General features: G+C 41.4%; 1 protein-coding gene across 13 annotated transcripts in view; it reads right to left on the bottom strand.

Moving 5' to 3' along the window:
- The window catches only part of Ca-beta (Calcium channel protein beta subunit), a 64397-nt gene that overhangs the window by 15748 nt on the left and 35223 nt on the right, over window positions 1-13426 (bottom strand). Inside the window, exons 1-2 of one of the 13 annotated variants that reach the window (XM_018036424.2) lie at window positions 5911-6219; window positions 5176-5548 (exon numbers count right to left, since the gene is read on the bottom strand). The exons of 6 other annotated variants lie outside the window; for them this stretch is intronic. In XM_018036424.2, the coding sequence (XP_017891913.1) occupies window positions 5176-5235 (60 nt within the window). In that variant the 5' untranslated portion in view covers window positions 5236-5548; window positions 5911-6219. Of the gene's footprint in view, window positions 1-292; window positions 876-2824; window positions 3173-5175; window positions 6220-13426 lie in introns of those variants that run through there. 6 more of the 13 variants (XM_026819425.1, XM_018036425.2, XM_018036426.2 and 3 more) reach the window with 6 other exon arrangements.

Genomic DNA, 13426 nt, shown 5'->3' on the forward strand with positions numbered 1-13426 from the left:
CAATGTTTAATTAAAGAACGGTTTTGGATTGTAATTAATTTCTGTGAACATATATTATATACGAAATAAATTCTATTTAATGAAAAGGTGAATCTTCGGTAAAGTATAATAAATGGCAAAGAATTACAGGGCCGTCATGGTGTAATAAGATCATGATACAACGCGAGGAGTAATAATTACATATTCCAGTTATTTTCAGTAAATCTCCGAGCATCCACTAGGAAATTTCAATTAAATTCCTGAGCGGACACAGGGAAGGGAGAACGGTTAAGGAGAGTTCCTGACGATGTACCTGCGTAAATAGCTTGTTGTAGCCAGAATTGTGTTGATTGTATCCGATCATCGCCGGAAGCCAGCGCCGTCGTCGCTAGGGCCGTTGTTCGAATGGCTTTTTTATCCGGGCGCTGCGACTCCGCTATGGCCCAGTTTCAGCTCTGTGAACCGGCACGACCGTTTATCCGCTAAGCTCGCGCTTAGCACACGCTACCGCATTGCGTTTTCTCTTCTTCTCTGCCCGATCGTCTCTTGTCAAATCAAAATTCACGACGCGACGTTGTCGTTGGGAAACGATTACATGAGATCCTTGGATGGCGCCGCGCGGCTACGTCATGCTGGCCGGCTCGATGCCGAGAACGGCTCCCAGATGATATTTTCTTCCTTCAGTTCCCGCTGTTCCACGACTTTTTCCGCTTCCGTTTGCAAGCCATCCAAACGCCAACGGTCGCAATCTACTCGCGACTTTCCAAACTCATCGCGTTTCGATCACCTGCTGTTTCGATCTTCTCGACCATCGTGGGTTCCTTCGCGAGACGAGTTCACTTTTCGAGGATTTCCTCTTGGAGTTCACCCTTGGACGCGCTGTCGACAACGGGATCCTTTGTTGAGTGAAGTAGTAGAGGGAGTTTAAGATTTACACGGATGAACGCAGACCCGGTACCAGTGATAAATCATAAAGAAAAATTTGAATCTCTGAGGTGCATGTTTTTCATTGGCAATTCTTCAGAGCTAGTATTATTAGAAAAGTTACTTAATCTTTGTTTACTATTTAAATATAAAATACTTTTTATAGTCAAGATGACAATATTATTTCATTACTATTGTTTAATCTCAGCATAATAAGAATTCGGTTATTTAAATCAGTTTGGAAAAGAAAAAACTCAATATATGCTATTGGAGAGATATTATACAGTATGTACAATATTTCCTACTTCCACTCATCGACCCATCATGGAAAGTTAGAAGAAGAACGTTTTTTCTCTTTTAAACAACCGTCTCATCCAATATAGACTTATACTACTTATACGGTGCCAAACTGGCGACACCACTGCTGTCACGAAATGTGCTGATATAATTGCGCTTGAGAAGAAGGATCTTAACGAAGGAAGCTGTGAGCAGCGTCTTGCTCTTGGTTGCCACGGTCGGCCTTACCTAACGATTGCTCCCCCGGTAATTACGCTCTAGCAATTAAACTAACAACGCCAGATCGCGGACGTTGTCTTTGTACGAGTTGCACTATTTTCGATTTGTGGGTCGGTCAAGAATTCTGGGCACGTAATATAAACCGTTCTACATATCCCAGATTGCTTTTATTGGTCAAGAGACAGAGAAATTTAACAGTAGCTGAAATCAGATTTGTACAGCTAAGTAATCTATGTCCGGAGGACCCAAAGAAGATTAGAGAGTTATTCAGATAATATTTCTTATTGAAATTTATAATATACATATACAGTTACGTATCATAGCTCAGCTTGATATGGATTTAATAGTGAAGGCCGAATCGATTCTCCGATCGAGCTTGTATGGTTTCAATTGTATCCGACCACGATGACAGATCGCTAAGAGGATTCGAAACTTCGACCAAGGAGAATTATTCGTGTTATCTTGTTAAATTTCGACAAATTAGGAAGTTACGATGTTCGGGAAAGCGAGCGAAATGAAAATAGAATACAGATCATATCAGGGAAAACCGCGAGCAGAAGAGAGTCACGCGATTCCCTCAATCACTTTAGATAATTAATTAATTCCGATTCTACGTAAAGGGGAATTGTTCTATCCACGGTTACAGGATGATCGAGAAAACGACGAGCGACTGAGCTCGAAAAGCTCGGCTGTCTAGAATTATCGAAGCCCACGATGAGAGGGCAATCGATTTCGTTGACCCGCTTGTAACGGAGGATCCATCTAATGCGTTATCATTTTGTAAACAGTAAACGAGACTATTTAATGGGAAGAAACGATTAATGGTTAACTCCTTCATAGAAATGTCAATACTTTAACCGTTGAAAAATTACAAAAAAGAGCATGTTAGCTCTCGTTCGAGAATAACGACAATATCCTTTGAAGAATAACGAGCTCTCTTTATCTAGACGAGCATCCTTTTATTTTTCCCTGAACACGGCGGCGACACAATTTGTCTGAACAGTGCCGATGATATAGCACCATAGAGAAAGGAAAAAAAAAGAGAATACGAGCAGAGAAATTTCACTGTAGGCGTTTCACTTGTCCGGAGACACGCGACCGGTTCACGAGATTCACCCAGGGTTACGAATCCACGAAAACTCGAACTCGGTAGCCTGTGAAAGCGTAGGACGCTCTCAGGAAGCGGGTCAACGACATCGTGGAGTGGCGAGTTCATGTTCATTCGATCGACTCCGGCCCTCCGCGAGACGTTATCAACATTTATTGAAAAGGCCTGTCTGCGTTCTTCCGTAGCCTACTTTCCCTGTCTGATCATAGACGAGGCGAATCTCCTTAAATAAGCTTCGCGTACGTTTCTCATTGATTAACGATACATTCTATTTTTGTCTCTTTTTTAACCTAATACCTGCGTTCGTTCGTCTCGCGCGGAAGTAGATAAGGAAAACAAATATCAACAGCTTGGAAACGTCAAAAAGTAGCCGGGATCGCGTGCCCTCCGGCACGACGCGTGTTCTCTTCACAACTTTAACGAAAGCAGCCGCTTGGACCCAGGCGATCGGTCACCTCCTCGGAAACAATTGAACGGTTCCACAGAATTTGCAGTACACTGAACCTAAGATGGTGTCGGTCTCGAGGGAAGCACGCGTGGATTAAACGACGACGAGGACGTTCCTCCGCGTACTGACACTACATCCTACGTCCCCGCGAACGCGAATCGCGTTCCTGCCTGGTTTAGTTGATACATCGGCCTAAGAATTTGCCGACTAACCCGCTCTGTGGCGCCACCGAGGAAGCCGGACGACACCCCCGTAACTATATCGATCCACAACTACCCCCTTTTCCGTTCTGATCTTCACCCTCCCGTTGCGACCCACACTTACACCACCAACCAAGCTAACGTCAGGCCACTGCACCCTGAAGGCAACGTGTCTTATCAAACCGTACCTACCAGCTCACCCTCTTGGACATTTCCGTGTGTATCAGGGGTTTCGGGGTTGGGCGTGTATCTGCTTGGTAATGTGGGGGTATGCGCCGAAGACGATCGGTCGGAAATCGCGAAACCACGAGACGTCTTTGTCGCCGTTCGTTCGACGGTCAAAGGTTTCTCCAGTGATCGAAACTGTGTCGTGCGAATCAATCGAATCGTTTAGTTGACGAGTTTGTGGGTTTGTTGCGACCCAACCGGAAATAGACACGTGCTTTTCTATGTTCAATCGTGATTTCTTCAAATATCATAGATAAAATCTTAAGAACAGCGAACACACACACACAACTATGATAAATTATTATCAGATTCAGAAAATCAATTGAAGAAAGAATGTTCAATACTATTAGTGTAGTACGGCCGTCAACGTGAATGATAAATGAAATACCAGACAATTTCGAACTCTTGGCCAATCATGACGTTGATTTGACGAGGAGACCAATCCGTTGATTTAATTTTTGTTATTAACGATTGATTACACGTCAAGCTCGACGACAAATAGGATTTAACAAGAATTTCGAACTGAATTTCCCGTGTTGATATCGCGGATTCATCGGAGAATCCAATTTATCGACAAACAATGTGACTCGTTTCCACGATAAGTTTCACCTTTTCACGTGAGTTACAGATTGCCTCAAAAACTGGGTCAAACTAATACGCGTTGCCTTTTTGTCTTTCTAGAGTCTCCAGTGTTATTATAAAGAAGTTTTTTTACCTAAACACCAGTAATTCATTCAAATGTATAAGATTATAGAATTAACACGCTAATAGCCAAGGAGACGGAATTTATATACTCTTCGTTTTTTAATCACTATACCTTCATACCCATTTTTCCAATTCAATCTCTATTTATTCTTGGATAACATTTTTTATACGAAGTCAGATAAATTTACTCGAGCATATTTCACGGTAATAGTAATCGTTCTTGGTGAAGTATAATTGTGTACAGCGAAATGCGCATGTCTGTTTTAAGAGGAGAGTAACCGCAAACCGATCGAATTGAAACATCTTCATACACACGTCCGCTCGACGGTGTATTATTCCATAGGTCGATGTTAATTGAATAAAAGACGTTCCGGCTCTACAAAAAATGCTTCAAGGAGCGCGAACGACAGTAGCCATGTCCAATATTCAAATGATGAGAAGCACACATTGCAAAAGGCTGATTTGGCAAACTTGGCGACTGAGAGGACACTTGGGCATCGAAGGACGTCGCAGCTATTTCAGTAGAAACGCAGCATCGAAGCATCCTGTCATTTAAAGTACAATTTCAAGAATAGACCGGTTACACAAGTTGCTTTCAAGTCGTGGATAAAGCTTTATTGCATATCAGTTTACTTTATATCGAATCCCTCTCGGCATTCCAACATTTTCATTAGCGTTTCAGCCTCGACACAGTATTTCGTGAATAAATCTCGTTTGATTTCCGTTAAGTTAGATCAGAATAATGATTTTTTTCAAAGATTCGCTTGTCGGGCCAAGATCATTCATCGCTTTGGCTTATCGTCAATTGTCAACAAGATGCCAGAAAATGATCTCAGAGTAAAATATTCAAGCATGATTTTATCGTTAGTTAAATCAAATCAACAAGCTTCAGTAAAAACGAAAAATTTCACACTTGCAATACAATGCAACAATACGCACAAGGTTATTAGTTATTAAAAATAAAGGTAGTCGGATTAGAAGATATCAATTCTCAATTCTGTTATCTAAATTGTTCTCTTCAACAAGTTAGTGCAACAATAATTGAATAGCCTGTTCTCTCTGTTTACCTTCCTTCGGCCGAAAGGTTTGTAATGTTCCCGCCTGACTGGACGTCGGAGATGCGCCATTTTCAGGCCGCACGCAGCACGATGAACTCTCAATAAGGCGGATAACTTTGCGCGCACCGGTGACTTGCGGGAACCGTACCGAGAATAACCGTATGAATAAACTCCGTTGAAATGAATCGGGTTTCGTCAGCTTCGCGAGTCCATCGAGTTCCGGCACGAGGTACGTCGAGTCCTGGCTCTAAACCGCATTTATCAATGAGGCGGCCGGTTGTCAGTTCTCAGTTCTCACTTCGCGCGCGTGTACACGTCACGGATTATTACCGCGATTCCGTTGCTGGCGGAGAATGCATCGATCGTTTTCGGTGGCGTCTGGCTAAGTATATAAGAGTGGAACAAAAAGTAATTGGTCTCTTCTGAAACGAAACGATTAACAGGTTTGTTCGTGGAACGGTCAATCTTTGGATCCATGCCGAAAGCAGCGTTGGGACACGATTGATCGTGACGTTCTCCGGGTATACCGAATGCATAAATCTTCAGCCTTAACCTTGGCTTTTGAACCCGATCTCGCGTCAAAAAATCTTCAGCTCGAAAAGCACAAACGAAATACTTACGTCGGAATAAGTGATTAATAATTTGTACGATAAATAATCGCACTGAACTAAACTGTCGTCATGTGTATACTATTTTCGATTCATTTGCATCGTAAATCTACTTAATGAACAGAAGAGAACCTACCACTCATTCAATGCATCCCACGTTTACTCATCTCCTAATACATTCCACAGTTCTTTCGGTTTACGATTTTTTTTATCATTTAATGGTTTTTCTGACACTGAACTATAGAACGTCTCGCGAACAGTCACGATACGCCGGATAGAATAACTGGAAACTTGTATAATGGTTGAATAATAGAGATCCGATCAATTGGCGAACTTCGATCCGCGTTCTGCATTTGCCTGTGTCTTAAGAAACGCGGACGGACGCTGATCGGTAGAAACTGGTGCGAGACGAAGAGGCCGGTACGCTTGTACGTGTGCTACTGGTACGACGAGTAGCTTTTGGAACGCATCACGACCTCCTCTGCTATAAATAAAATAGTGGCCGCCACACCGAAAACTTTGCCAGCCAGCCGAGAGGAGAATGCCCGAATCGTTCTGTTCGACGATGGAACATGATGAAGAATAGCAGCCGGCCGTAGGTGATTCCTACAGACCCGCGGAATGTGAATCAGTCGGCTGGCCTTTAACAGCCGACCATTATCATTATGATTTAGAAAAAGAACTGAATATAGAATCGTTAAACGGTAAATTGCTAAACGAACTAACTTTCATAACGTGCAAACAGAAATCTTCACGAGTGTCGAATGAAATCGAAATCTGAAAGATTGTGGAACTTAAGTCTGAAGAGATTGTCGTTAGAGATTGAAGTTACTTGGTGTTATTATCGCACGACGGGTTTGATGAATCGGTCAATACTCGACGAGAACAAGCATTGTAATCGATATCTAGGTCTGGGTTAAATCGAAGTGCTACTAAAATTTGTTAGAGTAGAACAAGTTCGATGCCAAAGTAAATAATCCTTGGAACGTCATCGCTGTCAATATTGTTTGTCTGCTGGAATATCAATAAAATTGTACTCCATAAATAAAAACACTCTACTGCAATTCTTACACAAGTTTTTGAAGTTAGGGATCAAATTGTAATGTGTAATGCAATGCATCGGAAAGAAAGATATCAAATCTTATGAACCAATTTTCCAACAGAAATATTAGATTAGAAAAACGTGGACTGGAATTGTTCCGGGATTTACAATTCCGGGAACGCTAAATTGAAATTCTTTGCGCGCCTATGCCAAACTACTTATGCTTTAATCAGACGCGAGGAATGCAGATTCAGCGATACCCTGTCATCGCTCGCTTTTCGCTTTTCCCCCGTTAACTGGGTCAGCTTCTTGTTTTGTCACACCAAGAGAGACGCGTCGTCAGCTGATTTTCTTAACCGCCACTAATTCCTTCCCTCGTCGAGACTGAATGAAACTGCTCTAGTAGCTACGTTCGCGCTTGCATTTATTGTAACCCTCGCTTGCAAAATGGCTAGCAGGATTGATGGTAGAAAGACAGGAGGAGGAAATTATTCAAATCGTGTCTCGTAAAGGAACTTTATTGGGTATCTAACCGTTACTTCGACAATCTAAGTGCCAGGCACGGGTGCTGTGCACGACACGATGACTACTTCAAAGTTCCTGTGCTAGCAGATACCAATTACCTTTGGCACTGTACATGTCTGGACATCAAAAACGTTCTTTTATACAAGAGAGAAGAATTTTTCATGTTGTAGCCATTTGCAATATATGAAATGAAATTTAGCAACAAATGCATGTAAAATTAGGGAAATATTTCTGTTATATTAACAAATTGATTGAATAGTTGTACTTGTTGTTTAATATAATTGTTAGATTTCCTGTACCACTATTTTACATTTTTTCTAAGTGTACTCTGGATAGATGCAAAAGCGCAACAGGTGTATTGTATCTGAAAATTGAGGATTGTATATGTTCTTTAATATCGTAATACAAGATGGGAAGAGTCAAGAAAATCAATGTTCACTTTCCTTGGGAAAATAATGAACGATTTATTTAAACTAAAGGCGCTTGAACAACATGTATTCGCAACTTATAGTAGACAGTGAAAACTGAGGATTACGAACATTTCTGTTGGACACTGAAAGGATATCGACCACCGACAATCCACTGTTACCGACCCACGGTAGAACTCACGTTAGAGTATGAAGGGTTGTGGAAGATGGAACAGACCGTCAGATGACTCGAAGCTGCTGAACGAAGCTAAAGCTACAATATATCAATGTTTCTATCAAATCCTTTTTACTAAAATTCTTCAAAAGAATAATTATATTGTCATTGAAAGTTGGAATTTATAAACTGCAAAATATACAGACTCTGCAATATAAAGTATGTGAAATAAAAACACGTTTTAATTAACATATTCCAATTCCGAATTTCTCCTTATTGTATAGGAATATTAAAGCGCCCATCGTTAATTATTGTACGATCTTGGAAAGAAATCAGCAGAATCTATTAGTAGAATTGAGCCAGCAGACACTGCATAATCGTCTCTCGTTAGTGTCATCGAACGGGAGCATCAGACAGATACCGAGAGTCGATGATTCTCGACAGATTAACTCACCAGCATCTTTGAGCGGCGCCTACTGAAACCTCGCGCGTCGTTCCCCGTTTTAATTATTCACCGTCTCGGAATTTCTCCTGCGCTATTACCATAGTAATTACAACCATTAACTTCTTTGTACCGGCACATTCCTTCGCCGTTATCCGCTCATCGGATCTTTACCAATTTCCACGAATTACTTCAATTGGATGTAACTGCTCCTATCTTTTAACCCATCTCTAAAAGTAGCCACTCGAATTTTAAAAAAGGTCCATTCAGAGTCGTAATTCAATTTGGTGAAAGTATCTTTTTAAATGAAGGAGAGCTTTTATAATCTCGATTTTTTTACCGATTTAAATACTATAAATTAGAACAGTTAGTCGACTTTTAGATTTTTATAGTATCCTGATCTAATATAGAATGAGTTAGTATTGGATACTCAATAAAAAAATTATATTATTTGAAATGTAGCGATCATTACATATAAATTGTTCCATGAAAGATTAATGTGGCAATCGAACAATGAGCAGCTAGTGAAATCCTATATGATAATTTCTTAAATGGACAAGCATTGGTCAAAGCAGACACAGCGCTACTAATTATTCAGCACAGGTCTCTGTGCAAAATACGAGCGTCTCTTCCTTTATTTAGAACGATGCACGTCTCTTTGAATGCCTCGTACCTCATCCTAAATTTCATTTTCACACGATGCGGTATGTATCCCACACCTGATTCATTTCGTTCGCATTACCGCGAGCGCTGGCCTCCAGAAATTTAGGCCGTTTTTATACATCGCATCAAAGCTTCGACGCTCAAACATTTAGCACTCCCAACCCCTGTGTTACTCTCTTTCCCTTTCGGTTTACTCGCTGCAGCACGAGACACGAGTGTTTCGAGTTTTTCCAGAAGCACACGAGACGCGATCGACGGTTCCGTGACACGGATCGCAGCTGCACCGGCCGGCAATAACCGAAGGTCGAGCAGTAAATTGTTCTCGATTGCGGCGAATTAGCCGACGATCGCTATCGCGAGCCTAAAATTATTTTCTTTGAGCGCGCGATAATCGTCGCGCTCGGCTCGCGAGCATAGGTAATTGCTCCGACTACTCTGTTTCCGCAATTGCGTTTTGGCTTTACACTTAACGAATTAAAAGTTTGTTAGCGATAGCGAGTCGAATGCAAATGTGAAAAAGAAACACATAATAATACTTTTTTTTTGCTTATTAAAATGTAGGAATTGAATTGTTCGTAGTATTGGCTGTGCAGTATTAATGCTTGATTACATAGTTTGTGGAATAAAATAGCTCATTTTCTGTGTATCTGTAGAGTAAATTGTTCATTAGGTGAGTGTCGCGTGGCATAAAACGTTCTGCCTCCTGGTGCAGAGTTTGATATAGTTAGAGCATTCTGTGTAAAGTGACCTATATAGGCTGCTCTATATAGAGCCCTGTGTACAGAATGTTTCGCATAAATTGCTCGGTACAGGGTGCCCTAAATACACAGCCTTCTGTATCTGGAGTACAGAATTTCCAATATCCAATGCGCTTTGTATTCAGATGTAGTTATATACAAAATTCTCATTGCAAAAAGTATTTTCTAAATTCAAATATCATTGAGAGAAAAAAAATGTACACAGCACGATATTTTGGGTTTTTGAAATAACAATCGAGATACCGGAAATTAGAATTGTACCCGGCCTATGTCAATTTACTCGCGGGCCAGGAACCTCTCCAGTTACGACGTTTGAAGAACAGCAGCAAATTCCACTGTTTTCGGAGTTGGCAGCGGTAAACAGGGTCCCCGCCGAGGGTTTCGTACCTTGAAGGGCCCGGATCAATAGACGGCAGATGGCAAGCACCTGACAGCGTTCTCTTTTCGAAAGATTCTTTTCCCGAAACTCAGAGCTGGGCCGAGCCGATAGCATCGACAATCTTCTAATTTTATATTACGATCCCTTTCTTGAATCGCTAGGATAAAAAGAATCTGGAGGTATGTACGCAGCTTGATACTCGTCCTTGAACCGACAACGAAGACAACGACACGAAGAATCATGAAGGCGAATTAGATCTAATCGAATGATTAAGTACAACGGGCGACTGATCGTGGTGGACCCGGTTACCCTAACTCGAATGAGAGTACGCATAATACAGTACAGAAACGAACTATGTGCACTCATTTATAGAGAAAAAAGTTAATCGGATGATGACCGTACTGGAACAATGTAGATTGCATGAATTATCACCAATTATGGCAGACTTCATAATTTCAGAGACGAATAATTATACCGTCGCCTCGTGCCAAGTTTCTTCAATTAATATAACCCATAATAACAATAATTGTGCACGCCTCGAGGATCTCAATTTTGTGGGTCATCGTCGTTCTTTCTCTTCGTCGTATTACGTTCTTCGAGTGTCAGCAGAGCGTCGGGGAACAGTACAGTTGGATTATGAAAGGTGGGAGATGGACCAATAATTACACTGGTCGTTGCTTTAAGCACGAGATGGCTAGCTGTTAAGCAACAAGCTATATAGATAGAGTCGAAATAATCAAAACTAGAAACGTAGCCTGCGTATTAAGCTTAATGTAAAATCCTAATACGCATCCATTTCATCCGTCTGAACATTTTCACTTTTTTATTGTCTTGTAAAACCTCTTTAAGGATGTATTGGCTATACAATCGATCCCAAAAGNNNTTTACTGTAATCGTAAAATCTTTTAAAATAGTGGCATTAAAATTTAATTATCATCAATTTAATCAATTTCTAAGAAACTAATATTCTGTATATTACTGACATTTATTGCTGATTCCAACATGAATGTCTCGAGGGCAGCCACGTTTAAAAATAGTTCTCTCAAAGAAACCGTTCCGCAACGCAAGAAACCGTTTATGCCAATTTGGCGTTCGGTAAGATCCTTTCTGTTCTGAACCGTATTCCCTTAAATTCTAAACGAAGGACCGTGGTTGTCGAAATCGGCTCAGAGAGAATTCCTGAAACGTTTAGAAACCCTTTTATTACGTCGACCTTGAATGAAACTTTGTCGTTTCGTAGAATTTTACGATCGACCAGAAACGATCTGTACTAGAATCTACTCGACGAATTACATAAAAATGCCTTCACCGATTCCATGGTCGAAGATTTACCATCGCGCAGACTCGTTTAGGATTTTTATCGCAATTTCATAAAAAGTGCATCCCCGAAAATTTTTATTACACCGTTTATTATTCTGGTTGTAACACGAGGAACGCCGCGCAGCGGGGCAGTTAAGGAACGGTCTTAGGATAATCCTGTCGCGCGTTTTACAGTCCGCGCTTACACGACCCTGTTGCACACCCACCGGCGTGTACGACGATGTGTGCGTATGTGCTTCAATACCGTCCAGCTTTCTCTTTTTATAGCCTCCTAAGCATCGTGCCCGCCTTCGAGCTGCTTCACCACTAACAAAACCCGAAGCCGGTGATCCGCGCGTTACCACACGTGGGTGTAAAACTCGTGCGTCCGTGTGCGAGAAACCATGGAGGCAGATAGTGATCCATCGGGGTACCGTTTTTGTACAAACCCAAAATTCAATTTTTCTCGTGCTCGTATAAAACCAGAGAGCAATAACTATAAAAGTTCTTAAGCCAATTACATGGTTTAATGAAGAAGACAACATGGGATGTATTAGAACGTATTTATTAACATCCTAATGAATTCAAATTAGAAATTGTTGACGCCGATTTCTATGATTCGCCGCGACTCAAATCACTCGTTTCTCGTCCACGAACTGGAAACGCTACATTGGTCGCCAGGTTCTCGCGCGTTTATTGCAATATTCCGACATCACCGAAACGTTTTACGAGCGTTTAATATCCAAGGTAACACGAGAAGTTGTTCGCTGCTGCTCCTCCAGCGGTAAACGAGAGAGTCAAAGGAACACTGTGATCTTTCTGGTCGTGGTTCGCGACGCGACGTTCTCTGTTGTATGTATTTAGGTTCCTCTAATCACAACCGGACTCCGAGGAATAGTCGGCGGCGAGGCCGCAGTTTCTCATGCGCACACGCGCACACGCATTCTTATAAATGGTGCGACAGATAAGCGAAGCAAGTGGCCGAAAGTGCTGGTACAGGCATAACGAGGCAATATCTTTCCACGATGCCTTGCGAATTCTCTCGTCCGATCTCTCGATCGGCACTACTCACCGCCGAATTCTTACTTGTGCGTTTCAACGGATATATGCACCATCATTACGTTGCCGACACGGTTCAGCGATAAACGTTCAATCTCTCGTCCCATGCGAATTTTGAAGAAATCGCCTCATTTCTTTTGAAATACGAAAATTTGTATCTGTTATTTACTCAAAAATATTGCTTCAATTTGTAAATTGTATTTAACTCTCTATTAATAGCTTCTATTTATGAACAATTCATTTTTCTTTCATTTTTCTCCCTTCGTTCTCTCCGTTTCATGTTAACGTAATTGTGTCTCCAAATAATTATCATAATATTGGGTGATAAATTTGTACCAGTTGATTGTGTTCCATCTTCGTACATAAATGACAATTCAGGATTTCGCACATTAATCTGGAATTACGAGAGGGGCGTTGATGAAGTTATTAGATGTGCTCCCCGGATCGAAAATTCGAATGCGACCGCGCACAAGAAATCTCTCGATACCCACCTCTCGAATAACAGGAATCTGTTCGATACTCGTTACTATAAGTGGCACGAGTGCTCGGACACGCGCGCGCCGTGCCGCACAAATTACTTCAGTCCGTTCGCTGTTTACAGTCATTGGCACGTAACCGTGGAGCGCACGCGGCCGTCTTTGCACGCGCCTGCACGATCACCGTGGATGAACCGACAAAAGAGAAAATCATCACTTGCCACTTAAGTAACGCGGTTACTAACTGATTTTCAGAGTCCCAAACTATAATTTACAAAATAACAAAAAACCGTCAGCTAATATATAAATATATACTATATGTATATATTTCAAGATACTTCTTTTCGTTTGTTACTCTTTGTTCCACTTTTTGATCTCTCTTGCAACTATAGTTTATAGAGTAATCAGATTTTCCAATCCGAGATCA

The sequence above is a fragment of the Ceratina calcarata genome, unplaced genomic scaffold (assembly GCF_001652005.2).
Source record: "Ceratina calcarata isolate Rehan_Ccalc_2016 unplaced genomic scaffold, ASM165200v1 scaffold151.2, whole genome shotgun sequence".
NCBI lineage: Eukaryota > Metazoa > Arthropoda > Insecta > Hymenoptera > Apidae > Ceratina > Ceratina calcarata.